At 47.6% G+C, this 18,402-nt stretch overlaps 1 protein-coding gene across 1 annotated transcript in view; it reads right to left on the bottom strand.

The window, feature by feature from the left end:
* Nucleotides 1-10,992: 10,992 nt before the first annotated feature.
* The window catches only part of SLC17A7 (solute carrier family 17 member 7), an 81,968-nt gene continuing 74,558 nt past the window's right edge, over nucleotides 10,993-18,402 (bottom strand). The window contains exons 12-13 of the mRNA XM_053263474.1: nucleotides 16,508-16,635; nucleotides 10,993-14,775 (exon numbers count right to left, since the gene is read on the bottom strand). Of these exons, the coding sequence (XP_053119449.1) occupies nucleotides 14,422-14,775; nucleotides 16,508-16,635 (482 nt within the window). The 3' untranslated portion in view covers nucleotides 10,993-14,421. The remainder of the gene's footprint in view (nucleotides 14,776-16,507; nucleotides 16,636-18,402) is intronic.

Consider the following 18,402-nt stretch of genomic DNA (forward strand, 5'->3'; position numbering starts at 1 on the left):
TCCAGGTATTCCACATCACCTCGGAAATGTACATGCTTACACTGTACATGGATTCTACAGGCATTGAACATAACGTGCGCATAGGGCTATTGCGTTGTGGCTGAATGACTGTTATTCAAGAGGTCATTGGTTCAGAGCTAATCTCTACTACAAACTAACCCACTCTTCTGCCATTCCATTTGAGACTAATGCCTACCTTATGGGGGTGTTCAGACCACACAATAATGCATGTAAATCATGGAAAACCAAGTGCATCGCTAGGTACTTAAAAGATCTGGGCCCAAAGACCCCCCCCTTTGGCAATTAAGTCTCAATAATACTCTCCCAAGGAGAATGACGTTTTTAAAAGTCTCTAAAATATTATAATACAGCGCCTATAAAGGCGGAAGCAGCAGTGAGCTGGGTGAGGCTAGGAGGAGCTCTTTCCCCATGCTCTGTGCAGGTGCCTCCACGGCTGCAAAAGTCAGAGGGCACGGAGGAGGGAGGTAGCTGGTGAGATTTGGGGCCCTCTAAGCCACTCATTGGGGGCCCAGGCCCCATGGCCACCCCCTAATGACTCTCCTGCTTTGTGCACTTGAACATGCACAACATGCAATTAAAAGGGAAGGGGAAGGGGGTGAATTCAGAGCAAACCGGAAACCAGGACCATGTAGAAGCTCTTCTGGGAAAGGGAACTGGCTCTCCTGGGATCAGGAGCACATTGGGAGCAGAGGTTGCTGTTCCTGGATCCTCGGCAGAGAAGCCCATGGCTTTAGATCTACGAGACAGAAGTGTAGGGGGGGGATTCCTGGGCGGGGTGGGGGGAACCACAGCCTGCTTTCCAAGTGTGAGAACGAGTGAAATCTGAGCACGGGTCACCTTGTTCCGTCCTGTCTGCACCAAGGGCTGATCTATCGGATGGGAGACTGCAGTGCTGAGCAAAGGGAAATCGGATCTACGTGTGCATCGCTGGGATTAAAAAAAAGGAGGCGATGCAACCGGTATTAGCCCTTAAAAAAAAAAAAAAGCTGCTTGCAGTCTCAGGCCATAGACACAGCTGCAGGACGCGGCTGTCATTTCCTGCAGTGATGATTTACTTTGCCAGTTGTAATGGTGGAGCCCTGGTCACTCACCACCTAATTTTCCTGGGAGGAAATTTCAGCTACAGGCTGGTGTTTCAGCCTCATAAACCAGAGTTCTCAAACTCGCGTCCCCAGATGTCGCTGGACTACTACTCCCATCATCCTCTGCCACAAAGGGGATGATGGGAGTTGTAGTCCGGCAACATCTGGGGGCCCAAGCTTGTGAACCCCTGCATAGACCTTAAATTTGACCTACGAGCAAAGGTCTGTGGCCACAGATGACACTTCCCCACAGTGCCTTGCCTCTAAGTTAGCAGGGAGGATGAAGTGTACCTCCCGGGGACCTCAAGTTGCTAACCCTGAAAGAAGTATGGTTGCCACTCCCCCCCCCCGCCCCCAGCTCTGCTCCTGGGCTTCTCAACAGCAGCCTGGCACACTCAGGCAAAACTTGGCCTCTGCCTATTCCAGTATAAGCTTTCCCTGCTAAAATCCTGCAAGCTGCAGCTGAAGAGACATTAGCAAGGTCAGGAAAAAAGACAGTGCTGTTGGAGGGAAGCCAGGAAGTAGTGGCACAACTGTATATTTTTAGAGTTGGAAGGGACCTTAGAGGTCGTCTAGTCCAGCCCTCTGTTCAGTGCAGGGAACTGCTGCTGCAGGCTGCAGCCTCCCTGATGGATGGCTATCCAGGCTCTGATTGAAAACCTCTAGCGGAGGACAGCCCACCACTGCATGTGGCAGACTGTTCCACTGTCCAACAGCTTTCACAGTCAGGGAATTCTTCCTAATGTCTAGCCTAAATCTGCATCTTTGCAATGTCAGCTCCTGGGTTCTAGTCCTGCCCACAGGCTCTAGTCCTGCCAACAGGTTTGCTCATTCCTCTGTATCTCAGCCTTTCAGATATTTGAAGACAGCTATCATCTCTTCCTTTAGTCTTCTCTTCTCCAGGCTAAACATACCCAGCTCTTTCCACTATTCCTCACAGGGCTTGGTTTCCAGACCTCTCGCCATCTTTTCTGCCCTCCTCTGCTCCTATTCCAATTCATCAACATCTTTATTAAAATGTGGGGCCCATAACTGGACACAATATTCCAAGTAAGGTCTGACCTGCATAGAATGGAATGGAATGATTACTTGTCATGATGTGGACTCTATGCGTCCGTTGATGAAGCCTAAGATTGCATTTGCTTTTTTAACCGCTGCGTCACACTGTGGGGTCATGTTCAACTTCCTGTCCACTAAGACATCTAGGTCCCTTTCACAAGGATCTGACGCCAAGCCAGATCTTCTCCGCTCTGTACTACATGATCTGTGTGTACAGAATATGGATCAACAGTCTATGCATTGTACAGATTGAATTGTACATGTGTGCCATGTAATATGTGAATAGTCCCAAAAGCCCCTTTAACAGAGACCTGCTGGGTAGAGATCAGCAGGTGAAGTTTTCAGGGCAAGGAGCTGAACGTGATTGCCTGCTAACTGCTTTAGATCACATTGCTCTTAAAGGGACATCTGCAGGGGCTTCCTTCAAACTTGTAAATTCTAGGTGCAAGCAGTCACCCCACAAATAGGAAAAGAACTGTGCTTTGTGTCATGTCTTCCTATGGCTGTGGGCCCCTTGGATGTACAGTCGTCCCTCATTAACCGTGAGAGTTCAGTTCCTGGAAACCCTTGCAGTTGGAGACTAGCCCGGGGTGTAGCAAGGTTGGAGTGGGCCCAGAGACAAGATTTTAAAATGCCCCCACACTGAAGCCTCGGGGGGGGGGCAAGGCAGTGGGCCCCCAGACAACTGTCTCCCCTTGCCCTATTATAGTTACAATCCTGAGACTAGCCATTGGTTTCAATGGCAAATAGGTGGTTCGGGGAATCACAGTCGCAAAGCGACTGAAAACAAGATAAAAAATTGAAAGAATCCTCCCGTGACCCCCGGAAATGACTCCCTGACCCCTGGAAATGTCCCCCTGATCCCCAGAAATGACCCCCGAGCCCCCCAAAATCACCCAGACCCCTGAAAATCACCCCAAATTCCCCCAAATCACCCTTGACCCCCTGAGATGACCTTTTGCCCTGGAAATAACTCCTCGACCTCCCAACTCCCCCCAAATTTAAAAAAAACCCACCAAACCGCATATACTCAGGTTGCAGTTGGCGAGGGCAGTCACAAACTTAAATCCACGATTGGCAAAATGACTGTACTTACGAGGGACGACTGTACTTACTTTGTGGATCATCTTATTAGTCTCACTCCACTATAAGTAGAAGTGGCTAAGACACTGGATTGCTGCAACAGACTTCTTTATTTAGCAAGAACAAGCCAGGGTAACTTTGTCCATTTGCAAGAAAAAAGTCCTTTTCAGACATTATGCTGTACCTGCATTCAGGTGTCTGTTCACACGTACATGTTGTGTGAATGACTGTACCTGCCTTCATTTTAAAAGTTGACCCCAGGTATTTGAACCCTTCAAATGCATGGTACAGATGGGAAGTGTGTTGCTGTACCTATGTTCAACATAATGTGAATTTCTGTACCTGTGCACAGATATGTACCTGTTTACACTATACACTAGGCCTATTCACACATTATGTTCAACTAGACATTAAGCCCGTTACATTAACGGGCGCTAGAAGAGTTGTGTAGAACTGTTTGCAGGTTTAACGGGTTACTATGCGGACCTATGACGCAGAGACGGTAACTACGCGCGCACGCAGTTGTGTGCGTAGTTTCCGTTGCTGCGTCCCCGCGCGCCACGCATGCGCAGAACACCTGCCAGAGACACGGACGCAGGTACCTTAGGGTTTTATTATAGATAGGATAGGATAGGATAGGATAGGATAGGATAGGATAGGATAGGATAGGATAGGATAGCCATATAATCTGTGTACAGTATTCACAGGTATACATCTGTACATAGGTAATGTTGTTTACCCATTATTTTGAACATATATTTCCACAAGTAAAAGTGTTAGGGGTTTACTTTTAAAAACAATTAAAAAGGCTGAGGCTCACGTTTGGACTTCTCAAAGTTTGAGATTTCCTAGATTAGATTCTTCAGCATTGGCAGTGGAGTCCTGTGCATGTTTACTCAGAAATAAGTTTCACTGTGTTCAGTGAGCCTTACTACCCAATAAGTACGTTGTTGTTTTGTTTTGGCCATTGGCCATAAATAAAGTATCTATCTATGTTTAGGATTGCAGCCTACAAGGAAATTGTTATAAAATGTTTTCCCACTGGTTTTTAACACCCCACAAACTTGCTAAGATATTTAACAATAGTTCAGAATAATGTTGGAAACGTACTTGGAAAAAAGGAGGTTTCAACCATTGTTGGTGGTTATGTAATGAAGCTTAATGCTTTTGGAAATAGATGGTATATGCTAAGTAAGTTATTAAAAATCAATGTATCATTAAATTCCCCAAGCTGTGCATATTATTGGCTTCTTTAAAACGTAAAGCTTATTGACAAAGAAACTCTCGTAGTTCACATGATTTTGGCAGCTAGATTGTTGCATAATACATATTGGAAAATAAGTAATATTCCATAGTTTTTTTTTTAAATGGCTTATTAAGCTCTGGGACTTTGCTGTACTAAACAAAATTACATGATACATTTGAGCTGAGCCAGGGAAATGTTCCAGAAGGGTAGCTGTGTCGATCAATTGTAACAACAAAGACAATACTCTTGTTAAGAATTTAAGGTGCCACAAACCTCTAGATTCTGTGAAGAATTGAATCATTTGATTTTGGGGGGATGCTAACCAATGTGTTCTGAAGCAGGGGCTCTTAACTTTGGACCCCCAGATGTTGTTGATCATCCCCAGCCACAAAGGCCATTATGGTTGGGATGATGGGATTTGTAGTCCAATATCACCTTTGGATCCAAGTTTGAGAAACCCTGTAAATAAAGGGTTCTGGCATTTCCTTTGTTGTGACTGGATAGCTGGCTTCTGTGGTCTGTGTGACTTTTGTCCGCTGATCTGTTATCTGTGATCAGTAATTCATAATTGATGAATGTTTGACACGTTTTTAATCACTTTTTTTTTTATTAAAAAAAGTAAAACATAGAAGAAAACAGTATCATTTAATTTCCTGAACCACTTTGCCAAATGGGTGGATTAGGGCCTTTCCCAGACAGCAGGCTTTACCACAGGATTAAGAGGGGTGAAATATTCTCAGTTACTGGGCATATCGGATATTTTGAATTGGCCCAAAAACTCGACGCAAAGAGTGGAATGTTTGACCACCAATAATCTGCTGCCTGCGAGGACAGCCTCACCTTGCCTCATGGAAGGGACCTCCTTGCTGGCAGTTCTCCTTTGTGTACTCTAGCTTCCCAGGAGTATACCGTGCAGAACCTTGCTGCTATGAACATCTGTGCAAATGCACACACAAGCAGAAATCTCAGTGACCCTGAAACCGTGGGTGGGGAAAAGATGACAGCCCTGCGCCTGAGCTGCGTCTAAGGAGCTGGGATGAAGGGACACGCCACAGACAGGTTTATCCTGGGCACTTCCTTTTGCTTCTCCGATCTGCCCGCCCTGAACCTCTCCCTCTGCCCTCCCCACCCTAATCCTTGAGCCAACGGTCTATTCCTGGCTTAATCCTGTGGCAGCCGGCCTGCCACGTGCAAACCCAGTGCCCCCACCCAGGCTGGCTGCCTGCAGAGAAGGTTGCCAACTGCTTGGTATGTGGCGGGCGAAACCGTCTGGGCTGGTCCTGTCCTTTAAACAAGAGCCTTGCTGCAGATCAAGCTGCTGGTAGGTAAAGGGACAGTGGCAGCCTTAAAAGCTGGTCGGTGTAGCTACGGATGGCTGAATATGGACCAGCTGTGGCCCATCTTCCTTTGACTTTTGTGTCTTCTTAGCCTTAGGTCTCTCCAGGGAGTTCTCCACACAGCAGGCTTTACCGCAAGTTTACCCTGGATATAAATCAGGCTGCACTCTAACACGCAGTGGAAAACCCGAATTGTGTGTGAACTGCTCCCCTACAGCTCGCAGGGACTTTGGGGTAAATCTGGCCGATGTGTGAATGCACACCCTCTTCCATTCTGGAGGAGATGCACGCTAAAGGGCTTTAAAAGCCCTGTGTGTGAAAAAATATCTGGGGATAATATTCCACCCACTGTCATATTTCCTGATGCCAAATAAACTGAACAAGAAATAATAATTATAATAGGAATATGAAACTCTAAGAACAGCCCTGCTTCATCAGTTCAAAGGTGGGTCCATCTAGCCCACCTTCCTGTTTCCCACAGTGGCCAATCAGAAGCCCAGAAGCAAGGCAAGAAGGCAATAGCCCTCCCTGTCGTTGCTCCCCGGCAACTGGTGTTTAGAGGCAGACTGCTGATGTACATGGAGGTTCTGCATAGTTCTGACTAGTACAATTGATACATTTCTCCTTCATGAATGTGTGCAATTCTCCTTTTAAAGACATCTCAGCTAGTGGCTATCCCCACATCTTCTGGCAGTAAACTCCATAACTGAATGATGCACTAAATGAAAAAGAACTTTATTTTGTCTGTCCTCAATCTGTTCGGAATCCATTTTTCTTTAGCCTTTTAAGGGTCTTTATTTTGGTTTTGTTATTACTCTTTTGAGGACATAACCCATCAATAAGTAATAAAGTTAGTAGTAGTATTTGCAGTATGAGCAAAAGATTGTCAACTTTAGAAATGCCTCCTGTAGTTGTCACTCTATGCTAGCTGTGACAAATTAGCATACAGTATCACAACCATCCCTGTTTTCAGGCGCATGTCCCAGACAAAACACTGTCTCTGGAATTAGGGATGGTTGGAGTGTGTGCACTATATGAAAAAGATGGACAAAATAGTCCATCCTGAATCTATTCTAATCTCTTCTTCTTTTGGAAGATGATGGGAATAGTTATTTAAAATATTGTGCAAGTATTGAGATCTTCTCCCATACTTCTAGATGTTTAATAGCTGTTTGGTGTAAGTCTGTGAGTGGATACATCTTGACTCTAGTGCACATTAATATTAATGCACATGCACATGGGCACAAAACTCCAGTGCAAAATGTTTTGGATTGCTCAAAGAGGGAGAAAAGGGAGAGCACATTAAAATGACCTATGAATGAATGAATTATTGTATGGCCGGATGGGAACATAGGAAAAAAAAATCACTGAGAGGATGAGGGAAATTGTTACTCAAAGTAGTCTATTGAAATTAAAAGGACAAGTTAGCATTGCCTAGCTTGTCTTTTAAATTTCAACAGGACTACTCTGAGTAATTTGCCTCATCATGTCAGCCAGTAGCCCACGCAGGCCTGCTCAACTCAGCCCCCCCACCCCAGCCAGCTGTTTTTGAACTACAACTACCAAAATCCCTGGCCATGGTGGCCAATAGCCAGAGATTATGGGAGTTGTAGGCCAACATCTGCAGGAGGGCCAAAGTTGAGAAGCCCTGGCCTAAAGAGAATGAATGTGTTATGCATGGAGGGAGAGTTCCTGCAAACCTCTTCTTGTTGAGCTTGTACACATGTAGCCTCTGAGTTGGAAGAAAGCACAGAAGTCGTAGTGGGTTTTGTGGGCATGACCCTGATCCCCTGACCTCCTCATCGTTTTCTGTTTACATTGTCATCTGCATGGAGGATGGATGGACGGATGGCGTAGGAAGGGTGGAGGAATCGATTAACTAGTATTCCGGCTTGCAACTGCGGGTTAATTTGATATGGTATTTAAGGATAAGGACCATACCAGATTAAGATAACAGAGAAAAATTGAATTTTATTATGTGTATATCTCACTGGATGGCACCATAACTGTGGTTCCATTAACTTTCTGGAACCGTGATCATAGAGACGGCGTTGCAGACCCGCCTGGGACTGTGCCTGCTCCATGCCTGCGGTGCTTCTTGCTGGCTGCCTCTCCGAGCACTTGCCCCACCCCACCCCCATCGCCGATCCAACAAAGCAGGTGCCTGGCAACAGGGATGCCGCCACATCCCATTCCAAACTTGTCAGCCTGTCAAACAGCAAAATCACATAGGGGCACGCTCTCTTCACACCCTGTCCCTTGCTTTCCCCCCTCCTAGCAATCAAGCTAGATAGGGGACAAGATGGCAAGACAAGCACTACATGCTTTGCTCTGAGAAAATGAAGCGACAAAGATGTATGTTGACAAGCACATGCACTCACAGGAACACAGGAAGCTGCCATATACTGAGTCAGACCCTTGGTCTATCTAGCTCAATATTGTCTACACAGACTGGCAGCGGTTGTTTCTCCAAGGTTGCAAGCAGGAATCTCTCTCAGCCCTATTTTGGAGAAGCCAGGGAGGGAACTTGAAACCTTCTGCTCTTCCCAGAGCGGCCCCATTATCCCCTGAGGGGAATATCTCACAGTGCTCACACATCAAGTCTCCCATTCATATGCAACCAGGGTGGACCCTGCTTAGCTAAGGGGACAAGTCATGCTTGCTACCACAAGACCAGCTCTCGAGTGGCAACATAAGTAGGGAAACCCGATTTGAGCGCTGGGATAGCAACAAATAACAGGGCAGCGATACCTGGTGTTGGGTTTATAAGGCAGCCCTAACTGGGAATTCTTGAATGGCTGAGGTCTATTTTTTCTTGTACAATGTTGGGGAAGGAGGGTCCAGTTTCTTTCCTTTGAAGGAACATGTATGGTCCCTAGCCTTACTCATGAGAAGGGCCGGGCAGCAAGATCAGCATTGCCAACACTGACAGGGGAGATTCCTGCTCTGTGATGATGATGGATGGTGTTACTGAGCGGACTGCTCACTCATGAGCAGTGGCGTATCGGGGGGAAACGGTGCCCAGGGCTGGCCGGCCCTGAAATGGCACCCCCTGCCGCCCCCTCGGCCCCCACATACCTGGCGGTGGCGGCGATTCGGCGGCGTGCGTGCGGCGGCATTGGCGAACGATGTCCTGTAGTGGGCCGAGCGGCGGTGTGGCGGGTCGTCCGCGGCGTTGGTATGGGCTGGCCAGCCTGTAGCGGGCCGAGCGGCGGCGCAGCGGGCGGGCCAAGCGGCGGTGCGGCGGATCACCCACCGAGGACTACTGCAGAGCGGCGCCGAGCCTGCCTGCTGGCCCGGTGCCGCTTCCCAACTCAACTGCGCAGGCCGCCGAGGACTACTGCAGAGCAGCACTGAGCCTGCCTGCTGGCCCGGCGCCGCTTCCCAACTCAACTGTGCAGGCGTTGAGTTGGGAAGCGGCACCGGGCCAGCAGGCAGGCTCGGCGCTGCTCTGCAGTAGTCCTCGGCGGGCGATCCGCCGCGCCGCCGCTCGGCCCGCTACAGGCTGGCCAGCCCATGCCAATGCTGCCGGCGACCCGCCGTGCTGCTGCCTGGCCCGCCATCGCCAAATCGCCGCTGTACGCCCGCTGCCACACTCGGCGGGCGATCCAGGGGGGTGCCAGGGGGAAGCCACTTTTTGGCATCCCCCACGTGACCTGCCGGGGTGGCGCCCAGGGCATGTGCCCCCCCTGCCCCCCTATAGTTACGCCACTGCTCATGAGAGTGTCAGGCCATGGAAGTACCCCTTCACAACTCATGGGAAGAACCGTCTGTGGGGACAGGGGTGTCAAGCCAAATCGCTCATCATGTGCAATGACAGCCCCTTCTCCAATGGACCACTCTCTCACGAGAGTGTCAGGCCATGACAGTCAGACAACAGATGCCATCCAGCCAGGTTGCTCTATACAAGCAAGCCGCAGCAACGGGTACCCTGGCAACAGCCCTCCCTGTCTTAGTGACTGTTGCGAAGAAGCTGTCAAGTCATGCCCTCTGCCAGCCCATTCGCCCATTTGAACATGTCCAACTTTGTTGTTGCCCAGAACGGTGACCCAGTGCTCCTGGGGTTGTTGGAAATCAGGGCTCACCTTTCTTGCAATTCCCAGCGGTGGCAAATCTACTGGCCCGAACCCAGGAAATTTGAACAAGAGTAAAGATCTGTCCCCGGCCACGGTGTTTCCCCCGTCTGCCCACCCAGCTTCGCCCGGAGACATGCAGGGCCAAAATCTCCTTTGGGTGCATGAGAGGCTTCCCTGGGTTGGGTGGGAGGACACTGTGCAAAAGTCCTATCATTAACCAGAGAGAATGGTGTCCCCATGCAATTTGGGCCTCCTTTTTTGGGTTAGCTCAACAAGAGTGCACTGTTTGATGGAAGACTGAAGGTCTTTGCAAGCCTAAGGTCCTCCCCAGCAGACTGGCCCTTTCATGAGAGAGCTAGTCCTCTGGCAGCAAGCCGCCATGGGGGCAGGAGTGTGCTTTGGTCCCCATGAACTACTTTGCAGGGGTGATGAGCACTCGCAAGAGCATCCTTGGTCATAGTGGGCCAGACCACAGGATCCTTTGCCCTCCCTCATATACACGTCCCCTCCTAGGAAGTCATTTCCCCTTCCCTTTCCTGAGTAACAGGAAAATAGTGCCGTGCCACAAGATCCCCCCCCCATCAGAAATTGTGCTTGTGCAAGGCATGGCATTTAAAGGGAATTAAATGCCCTTTTCCCGCCAAAGGTGGGTGGATCATCCTGAAAAGGCATAATTGTCCCTTGGCACACCCCCTTGATACTGTAGCTAATGGCTGCCACCCTGGAGACATGCTGACGCCCTGCCCACAGTCTGCCAATGCCACGGCTATGGGGCTTGCTGGGATGTGGCCTTAGCAGATCAGGAAGAGGAAAGGGCTGCCCTGCCCTGAAAACGGAGTTTGCTGGACTGCAGTTGGACAAACATCTGTGATGCGATTCATGGTCTGAAAAATTAACCACGGGTTTGGCAACCTCCGGTTTCACGTTACATGCGAATGCAGCCATGAACGGATTAGACAGGTGGATCATATACTGAGAGGGGAATTCGGGAAATGGAAAATAGAAAAAATGGGATTGATGGAGATGAGTAACGAAAAGGACACCATTGCTCAATCCTCAGCTCCACACACAAACAAATTTCTTTCCAATTCCCGCAGCCATGTTTGGTTTAATATATAATATTTATATTTATATATTTACACAAGAACAGGGTCTTTATTCCAACTGTTGGGGTTATCCAAGGAGGGAGGTTACACGTACAGAGCAAATGCCAGACAGACCAACCAACCCACAGAGGGAACTATGGGGTGAGGGCAGAGGGGGAGCGCTGAGGAGTTAGAGGGAAGGTGGACTCCCCCCATAGCATGAGAGCTGGACACCACCAGTCTGTTGCTATTGTCAGAGTATGCCTCCCTGGGATTGGGGGGACTGTAACATGGGGCTGCTGGGATAAAGGGGTGCTCTGGAACATTCCAAACAGCTCATATACCCTGATTTTATCAGGCAAGTTGACTTCTTACATAAAACCCATGTGTGTGCATGTGTGTGATGCAGGATGGGAGAATCAGAAACAACCAGTTCTGTTGATTCAAGCATGGCTATGATCCCTATGAATCATCCACAGAACTGTGCAGCAGAATGCCTTACAATCCTATTTCATTCATCCTCACAACAGCCTTGTGAGGTAGGCCACAATTCTCTTTTTGCAAGTGAGAGAACTGAATACATTGAGAGCAATTTACACAAAGGCTCCCAGGTCTCTCATATCCTGGAACAGGACTGCACAACTTCAGCCCCACCCCCAGCTATTGTTGGGCTACAACTCTCATCATCCCCAGCCACAGTGGCCAAGAGTCAGGGGTGATGGGAGCTGTAGTCCAGCATTTGCAGGAGGGCCAACATTTTGCAGCCCTGTCCTAGAACAACATTCTAGGGTCCACTGGTAACACTGGCTCATGTTATGTTGCAGTACTCTAAGCTGTGTTCACACGAGGGCAGTTAAAGCACTTGAAATACATTGTGAAACTTAAAACATCCGTAACTAATTCACATTCATGGCATGTCAATACAACATACTTAAACGGGCTTCCATTCTGTTTAGCTGTCCTGGATCCTAAGCAAAGCTCTCTGGGAATTATAGACTTAACACGGGATCAGCTCCCTCACAAGACTACAGTTCCCAAGCTGCTTTGGAAGAAGCCAGGGCAGTTCGAAATGGTTTCAAACAGCTTTATGTTTGCAGCACAGAGGTGGCCACAGTTTAAAAATGTTTCACAGTCATTCAAAACTGCATTTTAAGCACTCTAGTTTATAGTGTTATAAGCATAGTATGGATATTTAAAATCTTTTAAATAGGAAGTGAGGGCACACATTCCAGGCGCTCTTTGGGCCAATAGGAATGATGCATCCCAGCACATGTGATAGGTAAGGGTCATCCCCTGCAAATCAGGCAAAGAGGGAGCTTTCAAAATGGCGATTCTCTTCTATTTAGCAAGGGGAGAGCAACTGTCCCTATCCAAACCCAGCAGTAGGCCAACACAGCATCTCTCCAGTAGCTGTTGCTGGTGTCTAACTTGTGTTTCTTTCTAGACTGGTAGCCCTTTGGGGGACAGGGAAGCATCGTTTTGTTATTTTTCCCCCTATGTAAACTGCTATGTGAACTTTTTTCACTGAAAAGCAGCATATAAATAATAGTCGTAAGCAAGTAAGTCATGCAGAGAGCGTACCCATCATTACATCAGCGGGGGATGTCCAAGCATGTTCCTGGTGCCGTGCATGCCTTTATCATGGTGGGGGGGGGTTGTTAATCTGAACGGTCCCTCTACACATGCTGCAAATACTATAGGTATTTGGAGTGCATCAGGGGCCATTCAAATGAACAGCTCCCCACACAATAAAGGGACACACCAGGAGTGTATCAGGACGTTCTCCACCGGCATCAGGACAGGCAGAGAACACCAGGATGGCATCACCTGAACCAGCCATATATAGACAAGGATTTCCCCACAACAATGGGGAATTGCCTATATTGTGCAACTATCCATAGCTGCCCCCAAAGTCTCATGTGGAGAAGTCTGCATTCTTAGTTTTGTTTGAAGTAATTTTGAAGCGTTCCAAGTTTAAAAGTGCTATAACAATGAAGTGTGAACACAACCCTGTAAATTTTTGGTACTTTTCTTTGGAATGCGGTCGGGGGGCGGGGGGAGCTCTTGGAAATATTTATACCAGTGGCAAGCATTTTCAGGCAACTGGAAACCGCCACACAGATTGTGGCTTGTCAACTGAGAATGTCAACAAGCCTTTGTGGCTCACAAATTGTCCACACCGAAAAGTACACCTAGTATTTAGAAATATTCTCAAGAATGGCTAGAGCAGTGCTTCTGAGCAGTGATTAGGTGGGCGAAAGCTCAGAAAAATGGAGTGTCTGTTACTCAACGTGGAAGTAGATGCTCAGTTTTAGGACTAGGGTGAGCTCTTCTCTTCTCAGTGTGGGTTGATGATTTTGGTGCATGGTGCTGAAGGCATACAATTAAGGGCAGCCCTTCAATGAGGCAGGGTCAGGCAGTCACCTCAGATGCAGGTTTGACAAGGGGTGGTGGCGGCGGCAGCAAGCACTGTCCCCCGCACACTGATGCACTCACCACAGATGGGGGGAGCATCATATTGTCCTTTGCCTCAGGCAGCAAAGTGCCTCGGACCACTCCTGCGTACAGTTCTGTGACCCTCAGGTAATAAACCACCCCAGATAGTTCCCTGAGGGAAATAAATTGTTTATGTCTAAGAAAAAGCTCGAGTCATTATCTAAGGTGCTGGAACTGTGAGGTGTGAGATGGGGGTTGTCCAGCTAAGGAACGGACCACTGAATGTAGCTCTCTCTCGTTTCCCAGTGGGGAGAAGCCAGAGGGAAAGGTCAAAGGTAAGAAGCTGCCTCACACAGAGTCAGACGTGGTCCCTCAGTGTCAGTGCTGTCTACTCGGACTAGCAGCGACTCTCCAGGACCTCAGGCAGAGGACACCCCAACACTGCATCTTGAGATCCTTTAATTGGAGGTGCCAGGGATTGAACCTGGGGCATGATGCATGCAAAGAGCATGTGCTGCACCACCGAGCCTGTGGCCCTTCTCAACTCTCAGTTGACACAGGCCCACAGTGTTGTGTTTGTCCGAAGCTATTTATCTGGGGGAGGGGGGAAAGAGAGGTGTCATTGAACACCACCTCCTTGTTGTGGGAGCCCTACCAATGCACCACAGCTAGAGGGGTGAGAGCGAATGAGGTGTGAGGTGTGGTTGCTGCCATGGCAACACACTAATGCCTGTGGGAAATGAAGGAGGAGAGTCTGAAGTACACGCCCTTGGGTCATACCAAGGCATAGGAGGCAGCTTGGGGGGGGCAGTTTTCAGTGGGTCCAGACAGTTGTACCAATGCACCAAAACTGATGTGGGGGCGGGGGGGAGGAGGGGAGGACGGTCAAGTGAAGGTGAGGGAGGAGAAGCAACCTAAATGCAGGCCTTTCTCCCTCACTCCAGTGGATTGAACCAACGCCCCAGCATCCCTCAAGGGACGAGGGATGGGGCACCTTTACGATAAGTCCCGCTCTCCCGGTGTGCCGTACATATATGAATCTTTGCCAGGCTCCTGTACGTATTCCTCCTTCTTGTCCCAGTCAGCCGTCCAGCCTCCGTTGGCAAAACTGGTGCTTTTGGTGGCACCGTAGCCCCCGCCTCCCCCGCCCCCTCCTGCCGCCATCCGGGCAGCCTCGTCCTCCTCGTCGGCCAGTTCATCCTCGTTGATAAAGCCACACTTTTCTTCGTTGATTTCTTCAGGCTCGGCCCACGGCTGTTTCTCACCAGAGGCAAAAATCCCATAGAAGATGACACCTCCATAGTGCACCAGCGAGGCAATGAGGAAGACATATTGCCACTCCTCCCGTGTCTGTGGGGAAAGGAAGAGGAAAAAACTGATCAATCAGAAGCTATCTTTAGGACTGGCAGGCAGACAGCAGGCAGCCTCATTCCCCAAGGCTGACTATTGATTTGCACAGTGAGCAAAACGTATTCTAAGAAACAAATATGAAACCGTAACAAAATGTTGCAGTATATCCCTGGTGTGCATGTGTTATCTGAGGCTGTGCATGAGCATGGTGAATGTGTTAGGCAGCTTTCCTCCTCAGAAGCAGAAAGGGTTGTGATTGTCTTGAGGGAGTATTGTTCAAGCTGGGAAATTTCCCACTCTTTTTGTTCAAGCCAGGGGTGTAGCTAGGGGAGACGGGGCCCGTGTTTGCCCCTTTCCCCGGTGGCCCCTCGGAATGAGGAAGATAATGAAGAAAATAGGGAGGGGTGGACCTGGAGGGGTTGGGTTCTTTGAACCCATCCGCTCAATTATAGCTTCATCCTTGGTTCAAGATCTCCTTGCCCTCGCCACTGAGTTCCATTAGCAGCATCCATCTGGTTGTCTGTTAAGTGCTTCTGAGACTGCAAACATTCCATCCCATTAAGTTATAATGAGGCAGTTCTGGAGAGGGTTCCCCCCCCTTTCGGCTCCCCCATCCTTCAGATTCTTGTGGAACCGAAGTATCTCCAAATTATCCCAAGTCTGCTGCTACCTCCCTCTCACCCAAGGTGCTCCAATTATGACATAAGGATAACAACCTTTCCAACTCTTTTGGAATTAGAAATAAGATTTGCGTTGACCATAGTTTGGCCCTCGGTGGAATTTAGTGGAGCTCTTATGTTCTAAGGCTGCCTCTCCCTTCAAATTTCCCCCCCAAAATTTGCTGTGTGACATCCTGACTAGCAGAGCAAGGTGCTTTCCAGATTAGACCCTACAACGGGGTCACAGCATATTTGCTAACTGTGCTTCCACACTTCCTGTGTTGTGACACCGCAGTCCCAATGCTGTCAGCAGGGTGCTGTTCACATTTCGAATTTCTTGTTTCGGATTTTATCGCTGCGATTCAGTGCGATAACACTGTATGTACATCGCAAAAGAGACAGCGTAGTGTAGTAGTAAGAGTGCTGAACTAGGACCGGGGAGGCCCAAGTTCAAATCCCCATTCAGCCATAATACTTGCTGGGTGACTCTGGGCCAGTCACTTCTCTTGCAGCCTAAGCTAATTCACAGGGTTGTTGTGAGGAGAAACTTTAGTATGTAGTACACCCCTCTGGGCTCCTTGGAGGAAGAGCGGGATATAAAATGTAAATAATAATAATAAAACGTTTGCTGTATTTTCCCATTGAAGGATTTTTTTTATTCTGGGCATCGCTGTGAATACGATCCTGCCAAGTCAAAGCATTTTACCAAAGTTGTAGTGGGTAATCTGGAAAGCGCCCAAGAGAAGTTGTGCACACTTAAGACATTTGTGGAGCTGTGCGGTTACAGTGCTCTGTGATGTTGCACAGCTATGGGAGATTTACAAGATAGTGTGACATGTTGTGCAGTAGTGCAACAGCATTACCTGAGTGCAGCACTAGTCTGGATATAGGCCACTGTTTAGTGAGGGTCTCCCTTGTTTTCACATATTTCATGTGGGGATTATAGTATCTCTTATGCATGGTGCGCGGGGAAGCCCCACATAAGACACTCTTGATAAACACAAAGAAGTAGGAATTATGGGGAAATGAAACCACCATTCCACTCCGCTGTTCACAGGGCATCTAGTTCCTACCTTGTGTTTAGTCATGGCTCCAACGATGAGTGGGCACACCATACCCGACAGTGTCCCCACACCATTGGAGATTCCCATCAGGATACTGGCATATCGTGGGGCAATGTCTAAGTGATTAACATTAAAACCTGGAGGTGGAGAGAGAGAGAAGACGTTTAGGGCATATACCCCCTACTTTGGGGGCAAACATAGATCCCAGTCTGTTCCTAACTGTGGATATGCAGTTACTGCTAGAATTACTGCAGTCTGTTTCCCTAATATTGTAATTTGTAAAGTCATAGGATCATAGGAATTTGCTGTTAAATTGCTAACAGAAAGTCCAGCAGTGACTTGCAGCTGCTTCTCTGGGGTTCTTGAAATATCTCATACTTCTGCATTCCTAGGCAGAAACAGAACTGCTGTATGAAAGGTTAGGTGTGAACCTGCATCCCAATTTATATAGAGTTTTCTAATCATTAACTCCTCAAAGAGGTATAATCTTTATTGAAATGCTGAGGGCCATTTGGATTATCATTTCGCTATCCCATGATTCCAAGGCTTTTGTTCTACTACTTCATCTCTACTTTTCATCTGATTTTTAATCTGATTATGCACATGCCCACCTGTTCTTCTAAAACAGAAACAACCACTTCATTTATTTTGTGTGTTTGCTTACACCCACTTTGGAGGTCCTTTCTGTGTTAATGTTTTAATTAATTGCAATTATTTAACTTTCCAATAACAAATAATCATGATCCAATAAAAGATTCATCTAGAGAATTGGCAGTGTGTGTGTGTGGAGGGGGGCAATTATATAAATTAAATTATTTCACACATATTTTCAATAACCAACACATAGACTGGGTAAATTCACATTCAAGTAATGACAAAGAGGCCAAATTTCTAGATACGTTGAACCACTGTGCCCTAGAACAGTTGATTATAGAACCGACCAGAGAGAAATTGACCTTGAACGTTGGTGCCCAGGACCTAGTGCGAGATGTCAGTGTCATGGAACCTTTGGGGAACAGTGACCATAGGGTGATTAAATTCAGCATACATGCAAGACAGAATCACCAAGGAAGTCTAACACAGACACTTTGAACTTCAGAAGAGGAAACTTCTCTAAAATGAGGAGTTTGGTAAAAAGAAAACTGAAAGGGAAAAATCAAGAAAGTCACTTTGCTCCAGAATGCATGGAGTTTATTTAAAACCATAATAATAGAAGCCCAGTTAAAATGTATACAAAAAAGGAGGAAAGGTACTACCAAGTCCAGGAGGATGCCAGCATGTCTAACAAGTAAAGCCAAGGAAACTATAAAGGGAAGAAGTATTCCTTCAGAAATTGGAAGGCCTGCCCAAAGGAAAAGAACAAAAAGGAAAACAAATTCTGGCAAAAGAAATGCAAGAAGACAATAAGGGATGCAAAAAGAGAGTTAGAGGAACATTTAGCTAAAAGCATCAAGGGGAATAACAGAACTTCTTGTGCAAGAGATTATTAAAGAGGATATGGAGATTGCAGAAAAGCTAAACAGGGTTTTTTTTTGCATCTGTCTTCATGGCAAAGGATACAGAGCATATACCTGTGCCTGAACTGAGCTTCTCAGGGACGGAAGCTAAAGAGTGAGTCAGATAGAAGTGACATGAGATGACATTCTAAACTGTATGGAAAAATTAAAAATTAACAAACGATGCTAAAAGCATCAAGGGGAATAACAAAAACTTGTTTAAATACACCAGAAGCAGGAAACCTGCCAGGGAGGTGGTTGGTCCATTACATGAAGAGGGAGTGAACGGGATTATTGAGGATATTAAGATTGCAGAAGAGCGAAATGAGTTATTTGCATCTGTCTTCACAGCAGATACTGAATGTGTACCTGTGCCTAAACTGAGCTTTTCAGGGACAGAGGCAAACT

This window comes from Hemicordylus capensis, chromosome 6 (assembly GCF_027244095.1).
Source record: "Hemicordylus capensis ecotype Gifberg chromosome 6, rHemCap1.1.pri, whole genome shotgun sequence".
Classification (NCBI taxonomy): Eukaryota; Metazoa; Chordata; class Lepidosauria; order Squamata; family Cordylidae; genus Hemicordylus; species Hemicordylus capensis.